This window comes from Ursus maritimus, unplaced genomic scaffold (assembly GCF_017311325.1).
Source record: "Ursus maritimus isolate PB19 unplaced genomic scaffold, ASM1731132v1 scaffold_7, whole genome shotgun sequence".
NCBI classification, from domain to species: Eukaryota; Metazoa; Chordata; class Mammalia; order Carnivora; family Ursidae; genus Ursus; species Ursus maritimus.
The window spans coordinates 36,805,120-36,830,296 of NW_024426885.1; the positions used below are offsets into that span (position 1 = coordinate 36,805,120).

At 40.6% G+C, this 25,177-nt stretch overlaps 2 protein-coding genes and 1 long non-coding RNA gene across 11 annotated transcripts in view; 2 read left to right on the top strand and 1 right to left on the bottom strand.

Moving 5' to 3' along the window:
* Positions 1-13,932, top strand: part of CSGALNACT2 (chondroitin sulfate N-acetylgalactosaminyltransferase 2) — a 41,212-nt gene extending 27,280 nt beyond the window's left edge. For 3 of the 6 annotated variants that reach the window (XM_040624070.1, XM_040624072.1, XM_040624071.1), the window contains 2 exons: positions 6,842-6,923; positions 11,885-13,932. In XM_040624070.1, coding sequence (XP_040480004.1) covers positions 6,842-6,923; positions 11,885-12,177 — 375 coding nt within the window. In that variant the 3' untranslated portion in view covers positions 12,178-13,932. Of the gene's footprint in view, positions 1-3,148; positions 3,238-6,841; positions 6,924-11,884 lie in introns of those variants that run through there. The other 3 variants (XR_005833168.1, XM_040624073.1, XM_040624074.1) reach the window with 2 other exon arrangements.
* Positions 13,933-17,526: 3,594 nt separating this feature from the next.
* On the top strand, positions 17,527-23,146 carry LOC103667934. The gene is made up of 3 exons (XR_569904.2): positions 17,527-19,631; positions 20,328-20,546; positions 22,041-23,146. It is a non-coding gene; the product is annotated as an uncharacterized LOC103667934 (long non-coding RNA).
* A 135-nt stretch (positions 23,147-23,281) lies between these two features.
* The window catches only part of RASGEF1A (RasGEF domain family member 1A), a 29,132-nt gene continuing 27,236 nt past the window's right edge, over positions 23,282-25,177 (bottom strand). For 3 of the 4 annotated variants that reach the window (XM_040624081.1, XM_040624078.1, XM_040624079.1), the window contains one exon: positions 23,282-24,403. In XM_040624081.1, coding sequence (XP_040480015.1) covers positions 24,107-24,403 — 297 coding nt within the window. In that variant the 3' untranslated portion in view covers positions 23,282-24,106. The remainder of the gene's footprint in view (positions 24,404-25,177) is intronic. The other variant, XM_040624080.1, reaches the window with a different exon arrangement.

The window sequence follows — 25,177 nt, forward strand, 5'->3', positions numbered from 1 at the left end:
CAGAGACCTGGCAGACACCACCTTAAGCCAAATAATGAAGGTTAACATTACCAGCGTTTTTATGCACCCCTGATTTAATATAGCAAGAAGGGCATTTCACTTCTGTGGCCTTCCTTCCAAAACCCTAATCATGAGAAACACTTCCAACAAACCCAGATTGAGGGGTATTGAGGGGTATTCCACAAAATACCCCACCAATACTCAAAAGTGTCAAGATCAAGGGTGCCTAGCTGGCTTAGTTGGAAAAGCATGCAACTCTTGATCTCAGGGTCGTGAGTTTGAGCCTCATGGTGGGTGTAGGTATTACTTAAAAAGTAATAATAAACTTAAAAGTGTCAGATCATCAAAAACAAGGAAGACTGAGAAATTATGACGGTTTCTCAGGAGACCAAGGAGACACAACAGGTAAATGCAGTGTGGTGTCTTGGACTGGATCCTGGAACAAAAAAAAAGGCATTAAAGGAAAAACTGGTAGAATCCAAATGAAGTCTAAAATTTAGTTAAGAGTGGGGCGCGTGGGTGGCTCAGTCAGTTAAGCGTCTGCCTTCGGCTAGGTCATGATCCCAGAGTCCTGGGATCAAGTCCCACATCAGGATCCTTGCTCAGCAAAGAGTCTGCTTCTCCCTCTGCCTCTCCCACATGGTCACTCTCTCTCTCAAATAAATAAATAAAATATTTAAAAATAAATAATAAATAAATAAAATTTAGTTAATAGTAATGTACTAGTGTTGGTTTCTTAGTTTTTATAAAGGTACTACAACAATGTAAGATAATAACATTTAGGGGAAGTTAAAACTAGGTGAGAAGTATGGGATCTCTCTACTACTTTGCAACTTTTCTGTAAAATTACTCCAAAATAAAAGGTTTATTTATAAAAAAAATTACTTGGTAAACAAAGTGCTGAATGGAGTCAACATGGGAGGGTGAAGAGGAATATAAAAGCATGCTAATATTCTTGTCTGGTTTGGAAGAATGTGGGAGAAGAATGATTTGAATGTGGGTTCATTGTAGATGTTACACATACACAAAAATAATTTTAAATACTTCCACTTCAAGTTGTAGTTTCACTACTTTGTAACCTTTGCAAGTTACCCTTTCTAAACTTCAATCTCCCCACTTAAAACAAGACAAAAGCTTGCTCTCCTTAATGTGTAATATTATCTCCTTGATATTGAAAGTAGACAGGAAATACACCGATAGGGAAAAAAAGGCTAAAAGATAGTTGGTAATAATTCACAGTAAACATATTTAAATAACCAACCTTACTAAGAATAAATTAAAACAGCAGTGCAATACTTTCTTTGCTGCTGTAAAATCAGTTCTTAAAACAGCCATGCAAGCGAGACTGGTGGGGTGGGAGTTCTCCTATCCAGGCTGGTGGTGTAGTAATGCAGGCAGGCTTCCTGGGTCAGGAGTTTTCAAACAGGTTCACCCCTCTGATCCAGTAATCTCCACTCCCAGGAGTCTCTCCTGAGGAAACAGACCCGTAGAGCAGCAATAGATACAATAATATTGACAACATTGGAAGCAAGCAAAACTCTAATAATAAAATAATGAATTATAGTACATATGATGGTGAATATGTAGCAAGAGGAAAATGTTCATGAAATGTAGATATATACAGCAGTGTAAATGTGGAGGTAAATATAAGGTTTAAAAAATGGGAAATTATATACGTGTATTTTCGATGCTATTTTAATGCTAATAATAGCTAATTTTTTTATCTACCCTTTTCTTTGTATAAGGTACTATTCTGTTTTTCATACATGTTAACTTATTTAATCCTCCTTACACCTCTGAGGTATGTGATATTATTACCCCTATTTTACAGATGAGGACACAGCCATATGGTAGTTTAGTGCCTGTCCAAATGCACAGCTGGCAAGGGTGGGGCCAGGAGCCAGGGCTGTGTGTCTCCACTCTTATCCACTGCACAAACTGCCTATGTTACCTTAATTCATCCAATAGGGTTCATTCTATGCCAGCCACTATTCACTGCTGGAATCCCCAGCACTTAGAACCGTATCGACATGGTTATTACTCAACAAGAATCTTTATTCTGATAGGAAGAAACAGAAGATAACGTCAATTAATAAATACCATGCAGATCATTAAAATAGGCTGAGTTGTGAAAAGTGATTAGGTGTTTCTGTGGTGTGTTTAGTCAGAAAGGCCTTTCTGGGATGAGGCTGTTGGAGAGGCCATCCAAATAACAGGAAAGACCCTGCTTCCTAGTGGCTGGGGAAAGGCAGTTCCAAGCAGAAGGAACAGCTAAATGGGTTTCCTAAGGTGGCTAGAACACAGTGGGCAACAGGGCACAAAGCTGGGCCAGTCATGTAGAGCTATAAGGAGTTTAAGTTTAGGCTAAGTGTGATAGAAAGCCTTGGGAGGGTTTTGATTCTGTGGAGAATGGATGGCATGTGGCTCCAGCTGCAGATAGCCAGTTAGGCTTTTGCAGTGCACCAGGAAGGTGACCGTGGCTTTGGTAAGGATGGTAATTGTGGAGAAAGTTTGGGGTATGATTTGGCTGACAGAACTTGCTGGTGGATTAGATGTGAGCAATGAAAGGAATGGTAGAAGGAGAGATCAGGGATTCAACCTGAGCATGGTAGATGTTTATGTTGTTTATTAGACCTCCACGGGAAGGTGTCAAGTTGCCACATGGATTTGTGAACCTGGCAGCCTGTGAGGGGCTGGGGGCTGGAGATGTAGGGTATGTGTGGATAGCTGCATCCCCCACGTGCTTAGAAGAGGGACAGATAAAAATGGAATAAAATATTAACAATCAGGGATTACAAACAGTGGAAATGTGTTGGTTTAAAAATCAAACAAAACCAATGACTCCTTTCCCCAAGTGTGATAATATTTGGAGATTTTTTTTAAAAAAGAAACTAAGTTATAAAGGAAGTCTTAATATTTGTAAAGTCAGAATTGTCTTGGGATAGAAATGTCAGAGTGAGTGTTTTGTTTTATTTGCACTGGGAGGGGAGTGTTTTGTTTTAATACTTTGCACCAGGATTATGTTTTGACTCAGGAGATAAGAATATTGGAACCTGGTTTTGCCACAGAAATTATGGCTCTATAAATTTATTTATTTCATTTGACAAATGTCTATTGAAAGCCTACCATGTGCTTTGCATTGTTCTAGGTGTTCCGGATATAGCAGTGATCAAAATCAACAAAAAGTCCTGCCCTCCAGGAGCTTTACATTCTAGAAGGGAAAGAAGCCTTCTCCCACAAAAAAAAAAAAAAAAAAAAAGGAAAATGCATACCTCACTTACTACCTCCAACTTAAGCTGAGTCCTCAGTGCTGCCTTGTTCTTCTATTTTCCAGCCAATTCTCCCATTACATACAGCAGCTTTTTTTTTTAAGATTTTATTTATTTATTTGACAGAGAGACAGCCAGCGAGAGAGGGAACACAAGCAGGGGGAGTGGGAGAGAAAGAAGCAGGCTTCCAGCGGAGGAGCCTGATGTGGGGCTCGATCCCATAACACCGGGATCACGCCCTGAAGCCGAAGGCAGACGCCCAGTGACTGCGCTACCCGGGCGCCCCTACATACAGCAGCTTTTTCAGACTCTTCCCACTCCTCTCAAGATTTGCCTCCTCTACAGACCTGCATATTCCCTTCATTCCTGCTGCCTGCAGTAATTTCCATGTGGCTGCCTTACAGATCACTCACATTCGTTATGCTCAGAACCCGGCTTTGTATCGTTCAGCTCTGGGCCGGCCCTTTCCTCAGTGCTCCCACTCTTGGGGGATGGCACTACAACATACCCATTATTTAGGACCAGCAGCCTGCTGTCACCCTTGGTTGATCCTTCCCTCTCACCCCCAACCCCTGCCCATTCAGTCACTTCTGACTTCTACTAACTCTTTGTCCTCAATCTTTTTTTTTAACCCCCATGCAATTCTTTCTTTGTGAACATATCATGATAGTCTAAACCAGCAGCTTCCCATTCGCAGATTATAACTGTTGCCTCTTAACCAGCCTCTCAGCTTATATCTCTTGTCCCCTCCTCTATCTCTTCTCTCTACTCTAGCCAGAGTGATCTTTCAAAAATGTCATATAATCACGTTACTCCTTCTGCCCTGACTCTTCAGAGAATTTCCATTGCTATTAGAATAAGCCCAAAATATGTGACCAAGTATCCCGTTCTCTCTGATGTGGCCCCCTGGGTCCCTTAGACCAGGGGTCATCAGTCTATGACCTTCTGGCCAAAACAGCCTACTGCCTAGCATTCTATGGCCCATGAATGAAGGATGGTTGAAAAACATTTTCAAAATAAAATTATATGAAATACAAATTTTAGTAGCCATAAATAATTTGTTGGAACACAGCATGCTCATTTGATTACTTATTGTCTATGACAGCTTTCACACTATAGTGGCTAAATTAAATAGTTGTGACAGACTGTATGTTCTGCAGAGCCTAAAATATTTACTACCTATTCTTTTACAGAAGTTTGCTAAGCTCTGGCCTGCATTTGTGGGCACCTGTACTTCTGTCTCTAATGTGGTCCCACCATCCTTCACCCACAGTGCTCTTTCCAATCTCTAGGTCTTTGTACAACCTGTTCTTTTGTCTAGAACTTCCCCCAGCACATCTTTCACTTGACTAACTCCTGCTTATCTCTCAGATCCCAGTTCCAACTTCCATTTCTTAGGGGAGGCTGTCTTAGAACCTTGTACTTTGGATGAGGTAACTCTCTCTTTTCTGTCATCCTCCTCATGTCTCTCCTTACCCAACTCCAGCTCTATAGTCAGTCATTATCCACAGCCTCATTGCTATACTCACCTTCTTCCCTCACCCCATCTAGTGTTTTCTCTTAGAACCCCAGCCTGGTTAAGGCAACTGTTACCCAGGTCTCTGAGCAGTGGAATGGGGAGGGTAAGAAACACACAGCCCCACTATAGGGCCACTGCTTTAAAAACATGATCACAGGCCTCAGGGTTCCACAGCTGCCCTGACATCTGTGCTTGACCATAGTCTACCCACTGTGCATCCTGCACGCCAGCCACACTGTCGTCCTTCTCATGCCTCGCAGCACCCCTCACCACTGGTCACTCTCCACATAAGTTTCAGACATTGCACTTCCTTATTCTCTCATGAGACCCATCAGCCTCTCTCCATTCCCAGTGGAGGAACTGCACAGGTCCCTTCGTAAGGCCAGTCTGTCATCCCTTGTGCCTAAACAAGCACTCCCCTTCAGCCATCCTTCATGCTCTCGTATCCTAACGTTATGCTTCTTCTAGATCATTTCCATATGCATACAAAAATACTGTAATACCAATTATCTTTTTAAAATGTTAATAGCCCTTTCTTTTCCACAGGACTTCATTCCTCTGCTCTTGCCCTTGTTTTCTCTGCTCTTGCCCTGCTCATTCCCTTCCTGCCTCATAGCCATCACACATGCTACCCTCTTTGCCCTTTAGATATCCCCTTTAGATATTTCACAGCTCGCTTCAGTATTTCATTAGGGTCCCTGCTCAAACATTATCTCCTCAGAGAAACCCCGTGTGGCCATTATATCCAAAATAGGCTTTCTCTCATGCTCTCCCCTTGTCCTACTACATTTTTCTTCCTGGCATATATTATCACCAGAGATATGTATTTATTTATTTGCGATTTTTCCATCAAAACAGAGGCTCTGTGATGGCAGAGACTTTGTCATCTCTATTCACTTCTTTGTCCCAGCTCTCAGTACTATGTCTGTTGGATTAAACCACTTGCTCAGTACATGAATAAAATAAGGTTTATCAGTCCTCAACTTTTACTTGTTTCTGGGGCTGTATATCATCGAAGCCCTCATTTTCTTTTTCTTTCTGTTTGGACTTCAGTGGTGACAGTTTCATTTTAAAGCCTGTTTCCCTTATGGTGGAAAAGGACTGTAGCAGTTCCAAGCTTCACATCTACACCCTACATCAGGAGTTGGCAAACTTATTCTGTAAAGAGCCACACAGAAAATATTTTGGCTTTGCGGGCCACATAGTTAAATCCCTATTGCAACTACTCAGCTATGCCACTGTACCATGAAATACACATAGACAGTTTATAAACAAATGAGTGTGGCTGTATTCTAATAAAATTATTTTCAAAAACAGGCGGCAGGCCAGATTTAGCCTGGAGGCTGTAGTTTGCTGACTCCTGCCCTACACCATCCAAAAAAAGCTAGTGTCTTTTCTAGTAGCTCTCTCAGAGGAATGAAGCAACTTTGTTTTCCAGAGTTCCCAATAACCCTCCCCTTTTACCCTGCTGGCCTGAATTTTGTCTAAGTCCCGTTAGTGAATCAATTCCTGCAATAAGCGAGTGACACTGTGCCACTGGTATAGAGTAGTCATGATCCAGTCTAAAGCTGCAGGTGGAAGGAGCTTCCCTGAAGCTCATGAGCTACATGGGGCAGGTAATTAGCAGAGCAGAACTGTACACAGTCAGGTAAGGGGCAAGGGAATGAATGCTGGGTAGGCACCAAATAAGGTCTATGTAGAAGTAATTATAGTGTTTTATAGTATGTGTTTGTGCAACTCTTATTCTCCCAGAATGAATATAAGCTCCTTGAGCTCAGGCACCGTACTGTTTGATTATTAGTAACTTCTGCTTGTACCTTGTACAGGGCTTAAATTCAGTTAAATTGAATGTGACAAGAACCCTTTGCTGACAGTACTGTATTTTTGTTGGTTTTGTAAGGATTTAATCATGTGAATGCATGTGATCCGTTGTCAGTCACATAAATGACCAGGAAAATTATTATTTGGAAAGTATTTTAATTTTTTTCATTGTTGGTTGAAACTTCTTCTAGTTCTTAAGGGATTAAATCGAATTTATTTTTTTTAACTGAAGGTTCACAAAAAGGATTCTGGCTTTTGGCGAGATTTTGGGTTTGGAATGACTTGTCAGTATCGATCAGATTTCCTGACCATTGGTAAGTATACCTTACATTTAAGGAGAGGGCTGTACATACAACTGTAGTACCTTATGGCATTTTTCTCAAAGGTCTCAGAATCAAATGTTTTCCTATTAAATTATGAATGAGATTAGCTAAAAATAGGCATCTGGAGATGTGAAAGGCAAAGTAAGTTTATAATTAATGTGCCTACGTAGCAAAAATGAGATCATAAAAAAATAAAAGTAAAATAGAATATTTACTTGTTTCTTTAAAATCAAAACACGAGTTTTTAAAAACATCTGTTTGGCTTGTTACCAGTATTTGCAGTTGTTTTGAATACTGTTACGAAAGATCTCTACATAACTTTGGTTTTGTGCTCATGGATTATTACATCTGGAAGTAATGTTAGGTTATCTTGTCCAAGGGCTTTTGCATTTATTTATTTAGAGATGAAACCCCCTTTAATTGTCTATTGAACTGTTATGAAAATCCTAGTATTTAAAACAAATGAAAAGACAGCTGATCTTTCTAGCTGTGGTTGAAGTTAGAGTGGGGGACTTGGAGTCACTGGCTTATTCATCCACTCCTCGAAGCCAAAATGACCCTGAAGAATCCGGTCTAAGCCTCCTGCCCCACTCTAGCTTCAGCCTTACCCAGCAAAAAATACATTGTCAGAGTACAGTTTAAGAAAGCAGGCTGAAACCTGATTCTGTGTCTCCTGATCAGTCGGTGGCTACATTTCCACAGCATATAAGAATATATTTTATATATTTATAATAGCTTGTGTGTATGTGTGTATACACACACATATACATACACACATATCTATATATACATATGTATATATTTGTATATATTTTTTATATTTTATAGTAGAATATGTTATGTGTACTTTTTAGGTCCATCTTATATTCATTTTTTATAATCAGCTATTTATTTTGGAAATTCCTGCACTTTGTCTTTTTATCTCTGTAACATTTGAATCATGGAAACAGCAAATAGGAATAAAAGGACTATTAAGTGAAACTAATGTCCTTTCCCCTGATTTCTGGCTTAATAAAACAGCAAGGATACATCACTGCTTTCTAACCTGTGTTATTTCTCACTGCTCCTTTCTCATTATTTTCTCCTCATACTCCTATTTGGTATGTGTTGGTATAGCTAATGGTGTCCCACATTTCTCTGAGACTCTTCCATTTTTCATTATTTTTTTCTCTCTGTTCTTTGGATTGCATAATCTCAATTGATCTGTCTTCAAGTTTGCTGATTCTTTGTTAGTTCAGATCTACTATTGAACTACTCTAATGAAGTTTTCATTTGTGTTATCCTTTTTAACTCCAGAATTTCCATTTGGTTCTTTTTATATATAGTTTCTGTCTCTTCATTAATATTCTCTATTTGATGAGACATTGTCATCTTGCCTCTGTTACGTCTTTAAGCGTGATTTAATTCTTTGAACATATTTATAATGATTTTGAAATTTTTGTAAAAACCGACATCTGGGCCCTCTCACAAACAGTTTCTGTTGCCTACTTTTTCTGGTCGCACTTTTCTATTTCTTTACATGCCTCATAATTTCTTTCTTGAAAACTAGACATTTCAGGTGATGTATTGTGGCAAGTCTGGATATTGATTCCCCCCTGACTCCAGGACTTGTTTTTTTGTTCTGTTTTTTGCTTGTTTGTTTTGACTTGGCTTTACTCTTTTAGTAAATTTTATCTCCCCATTCCCCAGCAATATGAAGCCTCTCATGTCATTTCTTAGGGCATGTGCACAGTCACTCTGGGATAACATGGATTTAGTAGGGCTCTCTTTAAAATTAAAAAAAAAAAATTTATTTGAGAGAAAGAGAGCAGAAGGAGGGACAGAGAGAAAGGGAGAAGCAGACTCCCTGCTGAGTGTGGAGTCCAACTCCGGGATTGATCCCAGGACCCCAGGATCACAACCTGAGCTGAAGTCAGGTGCTAAACTGACTGAGCCACCCAGGCGCCTCTGGTGGGGTTGTCTTTTACTGTCTCTGTGCCTCTGTTGGTAACACTCCCACCTGTTAGGCTCCACTCATTGCTCTCTTGTTTTTGACAATGCTCTGGGGCATAAATTGCTTCATAGTCTGACCCAATTATATTGAACCCTTTTGCAAGGTAGTTCTTGAGGCACATCTTTGAGTTTTATTCAGACCTCAGGAGGGTTCTTCTTNTCTCTTTCCCTGTTTCTCTCCGGCCTACATTTTAGCTTACTGCTCTAATGGAGCTATCAGCCGTCTCTTAATTGCTTACCACCAAAATCTCCATTATTTTCAAGAGCCCCCTTAGGCTTGAACTTCTGTACACTATTTCAAATAAAGTCAGTTCCTTCGGGAAGAGCTTTGAAGCAGTTTGTTCTTATGCACTGCCTCCTCCCCTGGGAAAAGTCACTGAGCCACCTCTGGAGCTGGGGGTGGAAACGGTGGCACACTTCTCTCAGAGTGACACCCCTGTGTTATGAGTAGGACATGGGGTGGAGGGTCAGGGGTCCCAGTCCCTTCTGGGGTGTATCCTCTACCTTATGACTATGGGCTAGATGAGAAAGGGAGCCCCTGGCCTCTCAGCAGCACTTGTTTGGAATTTGGCCTCTTTTCACTTTGGAGCTTCTGTTCCTTTCTCTCTTTCCTCTCCTTCTGATATTCCCATTACACATATGTTATACCTTTTGTATACGGTTCTTAGAAATTCTGTTCTGATCTGACTTCTCCCCACCCACCCCACCCCCGCCCAAGTCCTCTTTGTTTCTGCCTTTTCAGTTTTGGAAGTTTCTATTGACATGTCCTCAAGCTCAGAGATTCTTTCCTCAGCCAATACAAAGGCATTTTTTCTTCGTTACGTTGTTTATCTTTAGCATTTCGTTTTTATTCTTTCTTAGAATCTGTCACTCCCTGCTTACATTACCCATCTGTTCTTGCTTATTGTCTACTTTTTCTGTTAGAGCCCTTAGCAGATCAATTATAGTTGTTTTAAATTCCCAAGCTGATAATTTCAATACCCCTGCCATATCTAACTCTGGTTCTGATGCTTGCTCTGTGTCTTCAATCTGTTTTTTGTCTTTTAGCATGCCTCATTTTTTTCTTTATAGCTGAGTATGATGTATTGGGCAAAGGAAACCGCAGCTCACAGGCCTTTAAGAATAGGTGATGAGGTGTGGGGAAAGAGGAAGCATTCTATAGTCCTGTGATTAGGTGTCAGTCCTTTAATGAGATTATGTATCAAGACCCTTAACTTCACAAGTGTTTCTCAGACATTGCCCCCAACCTTAGGTGGGAAAGAATGGCTAGAGCGGGTTGGAGTTGGGTATGTCCTTCTCCCAGGTAAGTTTGACTCTAGTAAAATAGTTTCTCCTGAAGGCAAGCCTTGTTAAGAGGAATGAAGTGCTCTGTCGTGTTTCAGAATGATTACGTTCCCACTGCCCCTGCTGAAAGCACTAGAGGATTTTGCTCCACTATTCACAGTGAGAACCTGCTAGAGCTCCTAAAGGTAAAACTCACACAAATGTAGGGACCCTCCTATGACTACCCCCCCACCAGAGTTTTCAACTCTCAGACTTGGTCCCCTGAGCCTGTAGCCATTCATCATATATAGTTCAGATTTTTTTTCCCTACCCCAGTATGGTTTCCCTGGAGATTTCTACTGGTGGGTTTCTGTTCTAATAGTTGTAATTCTGTTTTACCTGCCTGTCTCTTCAATTTGGAGGTGGCAGTTTGCTCTGTGACCTTATTTCTCTGAGGGATCTGAGAAGATTTATTTTTCAGTTTCTTCAGTTTTACTTGTTGTTAGGATGTTATGACTTCAAAGCTCTGTATATGCTGGACCAGAAACTGGAAGTCCCCCATTTATTTTAAGTATCTACACCATCTCTAATATTTGAAGAGCTTATATCTACAAAGAAGAAAAACCAGTATGTTTTAGACATAGTGTTTAGTAAAGCTTGTGACTATTTAAGGTAATACTTTTCAGAGATCTCAGGATTATTGTCATCCTGTGAGTATGAAACTAAGTGGCATATAATTATTTGACAGAAGACATAATTTGGAAACCTAGTTCTTAATTGAAGAATTAATTTGTTCTCAGTTTTTTAAAATCTTGGTAATTTTTCAACAAATTCCCAATGGTTTGTGTTCTCTATGCTTCTTTAGAAAGTTTGTTGTTCAGCCTAAGTCAATTTGAAAATAGTCTCAACTCTATCTCCCATTTCATGTGTTCACCCAGTCCAGTTAGCTGTTTGCCCCATCACTCCATCAGAATTGTTCTAGTAGGTAAGGTTACAAGTGACATTTATGTTGCCAGGTCTACTTGTTTTTTTGTGGTTTGTTTGTTTTTTTCAAGTTCTTTATTGAGCAGCACATGCTTGACCATTTCTTCCTGAAGACACTTTTTTCACTTGACTACTCTGATTAGCTCATTCTCTGGAATTTTCTCCATTCTCTGGGGCCATTTTTCAATCTCTTGCTGATTTATCTTTCTCTGCATGTTTAACCTGTAGATACTGGTATTGCTTTGCATTTAGATCTGGGCCCAATTTTCTTTCTAAACTCCTTCAGTAATTTCATCCATTCCTGTGGCTTTAAATCACGTGTGTGCACATTCTCAAATATAGTTGTTCAGCCTAGCCATTTCTTCTGTTTTGTCCTCTGGAAAGTTGTCTGGGACCCAGAAAAACTTGTACCTCCAAGGATAACTATATTAATTACAATATTAATAGTAGTGAAATTATGGGTGATTTATATTTCCTTTTCCTTTGACTTTCTCTAGATTTTTCTGTATAACTTAGACATTTACAAAGCATTCTCAAATATTTAATCTCATTTTGATACTCCCAACAACAGGCTTGAGCTCCTAGATGTCAGCTCCTAACTGGACTTCCAGACCAGGATGTCACTCCTCTATATCAGGTGTCTTTAGGCTGTCCGGTGCCATCTCATTTGAGCAGAGCATCTTAATTCTTATCTGTCAATTTTCATCCTGCAGGTGGATTTGACATGGAAGTAAAAGGTTGGGGTGGAGAAGATGTTCATCTTTATCGAAAATATTTACATGGTGACCTGATTGTGATTCGGACTCCGGTTCCTGGTCTTTTCCACCTTTGGCATGAGAAACGCTGTGCTGATGAATTGACTCCTGAGCAGTACCGTATGTGCATCCAGTCCAAAGCCATGAATGAGGCCTCTCATTCGCACCTGGGAATGCTGGTCTTCAGGGAGGAGATAGAGACGCATCTTCACAAACAAGCATACAGGACAAATAGCGAAGCTGTTGGTTAACGTAATCATTGGCACATTAGTCTGAACCACAAACCAGCACTATTTATTTAGCCTTAATTCCAATTCCAGATGCAGTGCCTCTTTCAGAGAAGACATGCTTATCTTTTGTGTTCTTTCTGACATTACTTTACTTTAGCAGTTTAACTTGATATGAGAAGAAAAATCAAGTGTTTCAGTGCAAAGCCTGTTTTGTGGAAATACCGTACTATGGAATCTCTGACAAATCGAAATCTGGTGTTTGCCCTCAGAGTAGTTTTGAGTTTCTACCCTGCACCCATGTTCTAATGCGCCCTGGTTGCATCTGGGTTGAGGGATGGCATGTGTTGTGCTCATGGTAGGTCAGGAGCATCCAGTTCCTGCCGAGATGNAAGAGTGTTATGGATGCAGTGTGTAGACAAGGGTTCTTCACCTGCTGACTACGGAGTCAACCTGCTTTTAAATTGAGATCTTTAGTCAGTTGCTTGAAGAATTCTTTTTCACTGAAGCAGAGGATGACTAAATGACACATCTGAAATTCACAATCAAAAAATCAGAAATAAAAACCCCTTAAACTGAATGTTGCTTAGCTCCCTGAATGTTTTTAAATAAATGGATGATAGTAGAAAATACTTAGCTTAGAATCTATGACTTGATTAAAACTATAATGTGTTGTTATCGTTATCAGGATTAGTAGTCAAAGTTGCTGTAGGTTGTTTTAAACAAACAAACATAGAAATGTCTTTAATAGAACATTTAATTATGTTGGAGTACAGGGCAGTAGTGATATCTGGGGACATCAGTTTACATGAGCCAGGGTGCTGTCATGTCAGGGCCTTCCTGTAGTGATTCGGAATAGATGAACATAGCATGGCGTTGCGTGTTTTTTGCTTTGCATTGTCTTATTTAGCATGGATCCATATGTATTTATTATCCTTTTTTTTCTAATATGTTAATATATGCCACATCTCTGTTTGTAACATTGTGATACTTCGAGTTGACAGAGTTTCACTGAAAGGAGAAAAAACAATTTAATGAGGTATACCATAAAATTACACCAATTTGAGAAAAGAGGTGGAGGAAAAGGTGGTCTGAATAGAAATCTGAATTACAAAGTATTTTAGAGAAATATATTGTTTGCAGATAGAATAATATTTTAATTGAGGTATAAATTATATTAATGAGACAAGATGAATAAGAAGTTATATTCAGATAGGACTGTACTATGTTATTTATCACACATGGATCTTTTACCATAGGGTCCGTTGCTAGATCCAGAAATTGGAAATATGGTTGAACCTTTGGCCTTTAAAAGGGACCTATATTCTATCCTATTTGTATATAAACCCCTGAAAATTCACAGAAGAAAAATCATTACTCTTTTTACTCAGTAAATCATATCATCTGAAATATAAATCCCAAATTTCTTGGTGCTACATGAATGCATTTTACAGTAACTCTTAATGAATTATTCTTACAAGTTTTAAGTTGGGTAGCATTTAGGCTTTTTTAACATGTGTAAAATGTTCTCTGCAGAATTATTCAGGCCAATATCTCCTTTTATATACAGTTATTTATTATGAAGACCAGTGAGTTTAGGTATTTAAAGTGAGAGAACCTAATTATTTGCAAAGGTAAGTTGCAGCTTGTTTTTTTGGCAGAATCAAATGACTTCCCCTTAATGAGCTTTTAATTTAAAGATGGAAGCTAAGCAATGGAAACAGTACATACTGTGTTTTTGACATTAAACGGTACCAATAAAGTATTTTATTACCAAAAGTTAAATGAAAATGTGATAAATGGATTTCTTTCTGTTGCAAAATACCATAAATACAAAAAAGTATATAACATATAATTGTGTACTTTAAAGAATAATAAAGCAAACAGCTACACCGATTAAGTGCACCAGCTACCCAGATTAAGATAAGATAACGCTATCATTGAAAGGCCTTGGCATGCCCCTTCTCGATCACACACCCTCACTCCATAACAGTAACCATTCGGATTTCTGTAATAAGTTTTCATTTGTTGTTTTTAGTTTTCTCAACTGTGTATGTACCTCTACCCAAAAGACTCTTTAGTTTTGCCCATTTCTGAATTTATATGCATATAAATATATATATATATATATATATATTCTCTAACTTTCATTCAGTTTTGTATTTTTGCGGTTCATTCATGTTAGTCTCAAAATTAATTTTTATTACTAACTAGTATTCCAATGTATGAATATAACTAATATTCAGTAATTCTATTTTTTATAGATATTTGGGTTCGTAGTTTTTTGTTGTCTGCTTTTGCTATCAGAAGCAGGATATTCATGAATACTGCTTTACATGTCTCTTAAAAGTGTACAAAAATTTCTCTAGGAGTAATGATGCTGAGTCATCGGTTGTTTGTACATTCAGTTTCCTTTCTAAAGTGGACCATCTCTTTTACTGTGAGAGAGTTCATTTTGCATCCTTGGCAACACTTAATTTTGTTAGGTTTATTAATTCTTGCTAATGTAATAGGCCTTAGGTATGAATTATAGTTAGTTTGCTTTTCAGTCCTCTTGCCCATTATTATCAGTTCTTAGGAATTCTTCACATATTCTGGATACCAATTCTTGTTGGTTAAGTATCATTTCCTAGGACGTGGCTTGTCATTTCCCATTCTTGGTTGTACTTTTTCATTATAAAAATTAACTCTATTGTGACTAATTTTTTTCCTTTATGTATTCAACTTTTTATTATTGATTTATGCCCTCATATTAAGAAAAGATAACTTAAAGCTATGGTTCTGTATTGTCTTCTGAATACTTCATATATAGCTTGGGCTTTTCCTAGTTAGGTCTTTAACCTAACTGGAAGAGATTTTTATGTATGATGTGAGGTGAGGATTGCATTATACTTTTTACCAGCGTCGCCTTACAGTATAGTCCATATTTTACCTGCAGAACCACTCTCATCCATCAAATTTCCAAATGCACAGGCCTGGTTCTGGGTTGTCATCTGTTCAATTAGGCTTTCTGTCTGTCCATCACCATACCATTATATCATGGTCTAAATTACTATAACTTTATACAAGTCAGTATCTCTGAGAGCTAGTCCACTTGCCTTATTCTTAAAGATTGTCATGGTTCTTTGTAGCCCTGGTACTTTGACATAAATTTTTGAATAAGCTAGTTAAATTTCACAAAGTTTTCATGAATTTGATTGGAATCTCATCAAATCTATAAGATCACTTTGGGGAAAATTTACATCTTTATGATACAGTCTTCCAGTCCTTGAACATGACATGTTTATTGAGGTCTTTATTGTCTTTCGATTAAATTTTACTCTTTTTCACAGAGTGGCCTTACATGTATTATTTTATACATTTTTCCTAGATACTTTGCATTTTATATACCATTATAACTATCTTTCATTTTTTTTTGTATTGTCTGTTGCTGGTATTTGGAAGTCCAGTTGCTTTCGTGTTCAGCAGCCTTGCCAAAATGCTTTTAATTCTAGTAATGTATTTCTAGTTTCTTTTGTATTTTTTCTGTTATGCAATCATATATCTATGAGTAGTGAAAATTTTGTTTCTTTCCCATTTTTATATCTTTATTTTTCTTGTCTTACTGTGCTTATTGGGATTTATTGTGCAGTGTTGACTGGAATTGATAATAGTGGACTTCCTGCCCATGTTTCTGATTTCAAGGGGAATACTCTCCATGTTTCATCATGGAGGTGTGGTATTTGCTGGAGGTGTTTTTACAAATACCCTTTATCAAGTTAACAATTATTTGATATTTCTAGGTGAGTTTTTATCATGCTTTAAGAGCATTTATCAAATACTTTTACTGTATCTATTGAGATGATATTTTTTTTCCATTTTTGATATGTTAAATTGAGTTAATCAGTTTTCTGAAGTACCCTTGCATTCGTAGGGTAAATTCCAATCTTTCCTGATGTATTATCCTTATCATACACTGCTAGATGCACGCGTGCACGCACACACACTTCATTTGCATATCTGTGTATATATTTCTGTGGGGGGGGTGGGTGTGTATATGTGTATATATTTCAGGTGTTTTTCATCTGTGTTCATGAGTAAGAATGCCCCTTCTCATGTTTGTTGGGCTTTTTTATTAAGATTATGCTAGCCTGTAAAGTAAGTTACAGGTGTTCTTTCTTACTCTATTTCTAAAGAAGTTTCTAAAGAAGTGGAATTACTTCTTCCTTGAATATTTGGCAGAACTACCTGAAAGCCACCTGACCATGAAGTTTTCAATATGGGAAGATTTCTGATCACTGGTTCAAATATTTAATGATTATAGAACTATTCAGATTTTCTATTTCTTTTAAAGTAAGTTTTTGGGTGCCTGGGTAGTACAGTTGGTAAGCGTCTGACTCTTGGTTTCACTCAGGTCATGATCTCAGGGTCTTAAGATTGAGCCCAGCATTAGCCTGTGTGCTCAGCATGGAGTCTGCTTGAGATTCTCCCTCCCTCTCCCTCCGCCCCTCCTGCTTATGCTTGCTTGCTCTCGCTCTCTCTTTCTGAAAGAAATAAATCTTTTCTTTAAAAGGTCAGTTTTGACTGAGTAATTATTAGGTAAGGTGCAATCTTCTAGGAATTTATAATGATAAATTTGAAAATTTAGATGAAATATGCAAAGTTGTTACAATATCCCCTTATTATCTCTGTAATATGTATAGGATCTATAGTGACAGCCTTTCGTTCATTCCTGGTATTGTTTATTTGTGCCTTTTGTTTTTCCTCGATTAACCTTGTCAGAGGCTGGACAATTTTTTCAGTCCTTCAAATAACTGATTCCTACCAGCCACATGTGAGGGATCCAGTTGTGTCACATTGTCCCAACACAGTATTTTCAGTGTTTTCAATTTAGACTCTTGAATCTCTGTTGAGTGTGTACAGTTCTCTCATTTTGGTTTTATTAGCTTAGTTTATCACTAGGGAAATGATATTAATTATCTTTTCATATGCTTATTGGCCATTTGAGTATCTTTTGTGAAATGCCTAGTAAAATTTTTTACCTTTTTTTAATTGCCCTTTTTTTAAGACTGTATTTATTTATTTGACAGAGAGAGCACAAGCAGAGGGAGAGGGAGAAGCAGGCTCCCTGCTGAGCAGAGAGCCCGATGGAGGGCTCCATCCCAGAACCCTGGGATCATGACCTGAGCTGAAGGCAGACACTTAACTGACTGAGCCACCCAGGCACCCCTTAATTGCCTTTTTTTTAAATTGGCTGGTAGGAGTTACTTCAGTATTCTGGATATGAGTCTTTTGTCAGATTTATGTATTGCAAATATCTTCTCCTAGGCAGGAGACTATTCATTCTCTTAATGGTATCTGTTAATAAACAAAAGCTCTTAGTTTTAATAATGTCCATTTTATCATTTTCTTTTATGGCTAGTGATTTGGTGTGGCAATTTAAGAAACCTTTGTCTAAAGTAACTTTGACAAAGAAAACTTTGTCCAAAGTAAAGAAGAAATTTTCATATTTTCTTTTACATGCTTTATTAAGATTGCCTATAACTTACTTTTCTCATCTTTGTTGAGCCTTTCTAACTTAGATCTATGATGCATCTGGAAATAATTTTTGTATATAGTGTATGATTCAACCTTTAGAATTTCTTTTAGTGAAGGTCTGCTGATAGCAAACTCCATTTGGTTTGTAAGTATCTTAATCTCATTTTAAAAATATTTTTTGAAGGGTATAGAATTCTAGGTTGGGAAATTTTTTTTTTTTTTTTTTTTAGCACTTTGAGGTTATTCTGCTGTCTTCTGGCTTCAGTTATTTCCTTTGTGAAGTAAGCTATCAGCTTAATAGTTGGTACTCCTTTGAAAGATTTAATCAGCCTTTTTTCCTCGTTGCCTTCAGGCTCTCCTCTTTATTTCTGTTCTGTGTCACTATGATATGTTTGTGTGCTGGGGTTTTGTTTTTTTTTTTTTTTTTTTTTTTTTATCCTGCTTGAGATTCTTTGGGCTCCTTGGGTTATTCTTGTCTTTTATCAATTCTGAAAGATTTTCAGCTACTATATTTTGATTGTCTCTATCATTCTCTCTTTCTTTCAAAAGCTCTAATAACATGTTAGACCTATTGTGTCCACCATGCCCTTTATGTTTCTTAACCCATTTCATATTTTCCAGTCTTTTCTCTCTGTGTTAAATTCTGGTAATTTCTTCAGAATTATGACCAAACGGATTTGGGGAAGAACCTCTATTTGGTTCTTCAAGAAATGAAAATGAATTTTAAAAATCCAACAGGCGGATTAAACAAACACAGCTAAGGAGAGACTTTTTAAACTAGAATCTCAGAATGTTTGCTTCTACTGGCTAACTTAGTGATAGTACCCGTCCATAGTTCAGAGCCATGTTAAACTAGATTTTCAGCTTAACATTTTTTTGACCAGTGTGATGTTTGCTGCAAAACTTAACAAAATCCACTGACTTGTGGTCCACTGACCTGTGGTTACATTTTATCAGTGGTGAGTTTTCCCAACCTCCATTCAGTACCAAGGTTCAAAACAGGCAGTTTCTTTTAACCCCTTTCGTGGGACTGGGGGAGAAGCATTTTATTTCAAGTTCACTGTTTTGGTGATAGGAGTGGTTTTGGGGGATGTCAGCTTTATGGGCTGGGGTCTCCTATTTGACCCCTCTTCTTGAACAGGCCCTGCACTTTCTTCTCCATCCCCATGTGGACTTGAAAATGGAAATTCATAATCCTTGCCCTCCTCCGGGCAAAAGCTGCCTTCATAGTTTCCTTTACCTCTCTGGGTTTTTGCTTGGATATTTAAATTTTGATATTTGCGTAACTTTAGCAGTTGATTTCAGCAGGCAAGCACATACTTAGTCTAGTGCTGCCAGAAATAGGTCCATAACTTTCTTATATATATATTCTTTTTAAGATTTTATTTTTAATCTCTATACCCACTGTGGGGCTCGAAACCACAATCCCAAGACCAAGAGTCACATGCTCCACCAACTGAGCCAACTAGGTGCCCAGTTTTCTTTTATTCTTGACAAGACTGTTTCCTCAACATTGTTGCTGAAGATCCATACCTAAGAGTTTAAGGTATGTTGCAATAGATATTTGGGGAGGGGGGATGGCAGCCCTTTACCTTCCTCACAGTATCATGACTTCCTTTCTGGGAATAAAAATAGAAATTGTTTTGGTATGATCTAAGGTTACTAGCCTATATGTGGGTAGTAAGTTTTTTCATCTAGAAAGTAGTTTTGAATCCCAAATTTGTGGGAACTTTTTCCCATATATGTTTATATACTGATTAAACACGTAAGTGACTCTTTAGTAATGTTAGAATATATTTGTATTTACCAGGACTTCAGTTGTTCCTTTGAGAATATCAGTTATAATTCTTTGTTTCACTTTTCCCAGGAGATTCTGCTTTCTGCCAGAGAAGTGGGGTTCAGTTTCATCAGAGTTGCCCCTCCTAGTACTCAGCTACCACTGACTGCTTCTGATGAACCAGGTACTGCACGTTCTGCCATGTATCTTTATAACAACCCCGTGTGACAGAGAGTATTGTAATTTCATTTTAATCATAAGAAAATGGAGGCTTTAAAGGGTAAACAACTTTTCCCAGGATACCCAGCTAGGAATAGGAAACTAGGACTCAAATCCAAATAATTTAACTTCTGATTCCTTGCTCTTACACTTATCCTGTCTTGCCTCCCTGGGGAAATGACATATACTTTATGTACAGGTGTAGTGGGTATGTATTTCACAAATAACCTTTGTTTTGTCACGGAAGTCTCTATCACCTTAGGAGAGAGCTTTAGCTTATTTCCTGTCACAGCTGATATTGTGACAGATTTTTGTTCCTGAAATGTCTGTGCGAAGTGAAAGGTAGCATTCAGTCATCATATGATAGCATTAGGAGCTGCACACCATGCTAGTCGCTGGCCACACAGCTATACAAGTGGCTCCTACATGGAAAGCCAAGAGTGATGGGTGAGACAGATGCCAATGGTGTGATGTGAGAGAACGGGTAGGGCCCACAGGAGCACGGAGCACCGCTCACCAGGGAAACTGTAAGGAGGTTCAGTGCGCCTATGAAGCACAGTGCCCCCGGGAAAAGGGCTGTACCTGGAGTGGCGGGCTGTGAGGCTCAGCAGGAGAGCATCCCAAATGTGCTAGACTCCCCACCCCCACGTTTCCCCTTTAGTGAGCCTGCAGTGGGGCTGTAAGAAAGTTCGAGCAAGTTTTCGGCACTGCTGACACTGCTGTCAAAGGGGCACAACTTGAGAAGCACTGCCTTGGAGGGACTACTCCGTGGGTGAAGGAGAGCACCAGAGCTAGCCAGCTGAGCTCACCACCCACTCCCAGCTCAAGCTCCATGGCCAAGGTACACACCAGATGATGGGCTGCCCCTTCTTCAGCTGAGGTAGGTAGAAACTTTCAAAAATAACTTTACCAGAAAATTAAGAATTCCACTGAATTATAAAGACCTAAAAAATGTTGTCATTTACCCAAAATTCACTTAGGCATCCTCATAGGTGTCTCATTTGCTCCACAAACACCTAAGCAGCTATTATGTGCCGTCCACTCCACAAGCCACTGGAAGGGCAGCAGGTGACAAAGCTCCACCGGCCTGGCCTTCTGTCCAATACTGTGGCCACTAGCTATTTACACCTAAATAAAATTAGAAATTCCATTGCTCAGTTGCATTTTCACATTTCACATTTCAGTGCTCAGTACCTATATGTAACCAGCAGCAGTGCAGATACAGAGCACTCCAGCACAACGGTTTTCTGTCGGGCAGTGCTGGTCCAATGGGCAGAACAGACACCGAACGTATTTAAAAATGTGCTGAGTTAGCTCTAAGGGAGCCGGGTGAGGTTCGTTGAGCTGTAGAGGAGATCTCATGCAGCCTGGGCGTTGTTGACAGAGTGGCAGTGGGACAGGCTGGAAAGGAACAGGTAAGAGTTTGCCTTCCATTCTAGTGTCTCAGTTCTTTTCCTTCAATTCCACAAACTCATGTGTGCCTTTCAACAAATCCCTCTCTTTAGTGCTCTTGAATGTGACTTATCACAACAGAAAGAGCACCGTCTAGAACTGCATTCTGCAACCTGTTCTGCAGAGAGATGTCAGGAGGTGTCCCCCAACTTCCCCTGCCCCAGGAGAGACCCACAGTGCCCAGGACACTGACGGTTCTGATCGGTCTTGCAGTAAAGGAGCCTTTACAATCTTATTGAGGTTAGATTTGCCCAACTTACAGGGCCATGTGATACAATGAGCTTGTGATAGTTCTGGATCTAAGTTTGAGGAAAGCAGACTAGAGCGTGTCTCTTGTACGCTTTGTCGTGTCGTGCATTATTTATTTGAAAAGCCCTTTGTCAGAACGTGTTGTGTAGATGAGAGTTCCTTGCTCATTTGAAAGGCTGTGGAGGACCTAGACATCCCCACACCTCCTGCCAGCAGCCAAGCCATCGGGCCTCGCCAGCTACGCGCAGAGAGCAGGCAGGCAAGGGGAGCAACATGTTCTTTTATTGATGCAAGTAGGTCCAGTCACACCAACAACTGCCATCCTGCATTATGGTACAACTTTGTACTCAGAGTTCATCTCAAAATACCAAAACATCATAGGGTGTGTATCAAATTGGGAAAATAAAGTAGCAAACATAGACACTGTATCAGGTGGGTACTAGAACTGATGACCCAGTGGAGTGCACATTGACATGAAAGCTCCTTAACACAAGACGGAAAGTGTTCTAACATTGTATTCCAAATATAGAGTCTCAAGTTTTTAGCCTTTCTTTGTCTCAAATACATAAACAAAGCAATATGTACTATCAAGATACAGTATGTACTATCTAGAATGTCTGAAAAGTGCAAAAACACTGTGACAATACAGTGTAAATATTCTTGCTCCACGCAGGGCTGAGGGCGCCATCAGCAGTGGATCGCGGAGCACCCCCCTTCCTGAGGCCTCACCTCCACATCTCCAGGCTCTCCTAGGAGCTTTGGGAATTAGCAGCTAACTGCCCCGTCCTCACTCAGGCATCTCAGCTGCAGGCGCCCGTGGGAGGAAGCCAGGCATGCGGAGAGCAACAAGGGTGCGTAGCTCCAGCTCGGCTTATGCAGAATGAAAGTCCCACTGTGAGGGGGAGAGAGTCAGAGCAGATAGCCCACCTCTGGCTTTTGAGGGACCAGGACTTGCCGTCCCACAGCCAGAAAGACACAAAATGGAGTGTACTCCTCAATTTGGGTGTGAAAAATACCTCCAAATGCCGGGCAGTTTTATGGGAGTGTGCTCCAGCAGTCTGGTCTGGCTAATTTTCTGTTTCAGATTCCCTTAGGGGAGCCCCCGACCTAGAGGAATGGAGGGAACCAGCCCACTAGAATACCAGTTTGTGAGTTGCTTCTTTTCACTTTGTACTGGAGCTTGAAGAACTGCTTTAAATGTCCCCATCCTCAGGTATACTTTGTATTCTCTTCATTACAGCTCAGTGTACCTGTTACAGCCTGGAAAACAGACAATCCCACCACACCCTCCCCCCTATTTTAGATTCTCTTTTCCTAAAATGTAGTTGAACAATTTGTCAGACATATTCCAACAGAAAATATGCTGCCAGGTATCCCCCTGCCCCTCCCCAACCCCCTAAATCCCTGATAAAGGAAAATGAAAAATGTAAACTTTGGAAAGCCTGTACTCAAGGTTTGCTTCTAGAAGTATGCAAATGAGGCCCCTTGGCCAGCCAAGCCCTTCTTGCTGGAACCTCTCTGGCCTAGGCTTTGAGGGCAGGTGCCTTGTGGCTCAGGGCAGAGCTTTCCTGGCGTTTCCCCGGCAGCACTGGCTGCCTGAGGGCTAAAAGAACGGAGCGGGAGACCGGCCCTCCAGTCCTCTCTAAGGCACTAACCCCGACATCAGAGACACTGGCTGGAAGGGCGTCCAAGCAGGCAGGGCTCACATTGGTTTTGGTTGGGTTTTTTTTTTTTTAATATTTTTTCATAAGATGTTAATAAAAGTAGAAAATAAAAATCTACATTTCATTAGAATAAGATGTTATCATGGANNNCATCTCCCATGATACTCTTTCCCCACCCCTCCCCAAAGCAGGGCCCTGCCCTGTTATTTAAAATAAACGACAGAAAAAAAAACTTTGTAAGTGCCAAAGGTTGATGCATGAAATAATTACTTTTTTTTTTCATAAAAGTTATATACAAAATGGACCCCAACCAGTGAGGCCTCCTCATCTCAACCCTTATCAATCAAGATTAAAACTCAGTGCATGTGTGTGCTTCATCCAGCGTCTGCAGGCTGCATCCGTGCCTTCAGGCTCTGTTAAGGAGAGTGGTCCTAGAGGTAGGCAGGGCACAAGGAAATGGTCAGGTGGTTGGCAGGCCACAGTACTGGGGAGGGCCTGGATTCTAAGAACCGGCCATCAGGGGAAGCGTCAAGGACACTCAGACCCAAGTCCTCAGCCTCCCACCTACTGGCAGCCTGTGTGGAGTTACCCTGGCTGCCTCTCAGAAGGGCAGATCCGTCATGCTCCCCAGTCCTCTCCCTTCCTGTAGATCCAGGCATGGGACTGGTCTCAGGGGCTCTAGGCCTGTCCCTGGAATTTTCTTACCTGAGAGTCTTCCAGCTATCTTTTTCCATGTGGTTTTCAGGACCTTCACTTTCAAAGGAGGCGATGAAGAGAGCTGAGAGATGAAAAGCCCCTCAGAACCCGTGTCCATGTGCAGTCAGTCTGCCTACCACACCAGCTATCCCTTCCTTTCTAAGGGAGCAGCTGGGCCCGGGCAAAGACAGTGACCTCTGGTCTGGGCTTTTCCACAGGTCTCTGTTGCCTGGGGTTCCAGGCCCCATGAGGTCTAGAGCTCCCAGCTTCCTGCTTAGGGACTGAGAAACTTCATGGTTCTGCAGCATGAACCCACCCCTGTTCTGGCTCTCTCTGGTGGCTTCCAGAGCCCCATCTCTCCTTGTCCTCCTCCTGTTATCTACTGACAGCCCACCCTCATGTACTCAGCCCTGTGGGCTGAGCTTCCCCTGTGTAGCATGGGGATAGTGATCAGGCCTGCCTTCCAGGGCAGAGGCCCTAGATGTGGGGAAGTCAGGGTGACATGTATGGTATGGGGAGGTGAGTGTGCTGCCGTGGAGAACTGGGCCTCACCTTCCTCGCTGTAGATGGGTGCCGTGAGCAGGTAATTCTGAATCTTCTTGTCCTTCTCGAAGGGACACTCTACCTGAGTCCATGTCATGAACTCATGGATCTGTCTGGAGATCTCCCAAAATTTCTGAAGACACAGAAGATGAACTGGATGTTCATTTGTCACCTTAAGCTTGAAATCCTTGGTTAGGGCAAGGGATATAGGTTCTGGTTTCATTCTGCATCCCAGCAAGATGGGACAGTGACCCTACTCAGCTGACTTTGTGGCCATAGCAGCATTTGACGCAATATCAGAGCCAATAAGTGTCCCTAAGACTACTCTGTCTGCCCTCTGCCTAGGCCATCTGGCTGCAGCAGGATCTGTGCCTCCCCTATACAAGACCCAAGAAGGCCCCATCTGGGACTCCAGGTTGAGGCAGGTATGTCAGCCACACCCAGCAGAGCACCACCAACCAGAACATGCCATACTCTCACTCTTCAGGGCCTGTGTAAGGGTCCCTAACTCCTTCCTACCCCTTACCTATGTGAGGTAAACACTGGACAACCCCACTTCCCCCATACCTCCCCAATCACCGTTGTCCTACTTTTCACCCTTGGCCAGCTGCCCTTAGCTTCTATCTGGAAATCTGCCTCCTTCTCTCTGCTCAAGTCCCTGCTTAGCTAATGCTTTCCTCACTCCCAAACCCCCAGGAGTAGCCCCTTCTCTGTCTCCCTGTTGGGGTCAGTGTTGGGACCAGGGTCCTGGGTAAATGCAAATTCCCTGTGGCTCCAAGCCCTATAACCAGATCATCCACCCAGAAGGATTGGGGCCACCATTATACTTCACAAACAGCACACATAACCCACCCTGAAGCTTTTAGTCCTACAGGCCATTCTGCGACAGGACCTCTGCCTGCCCTAG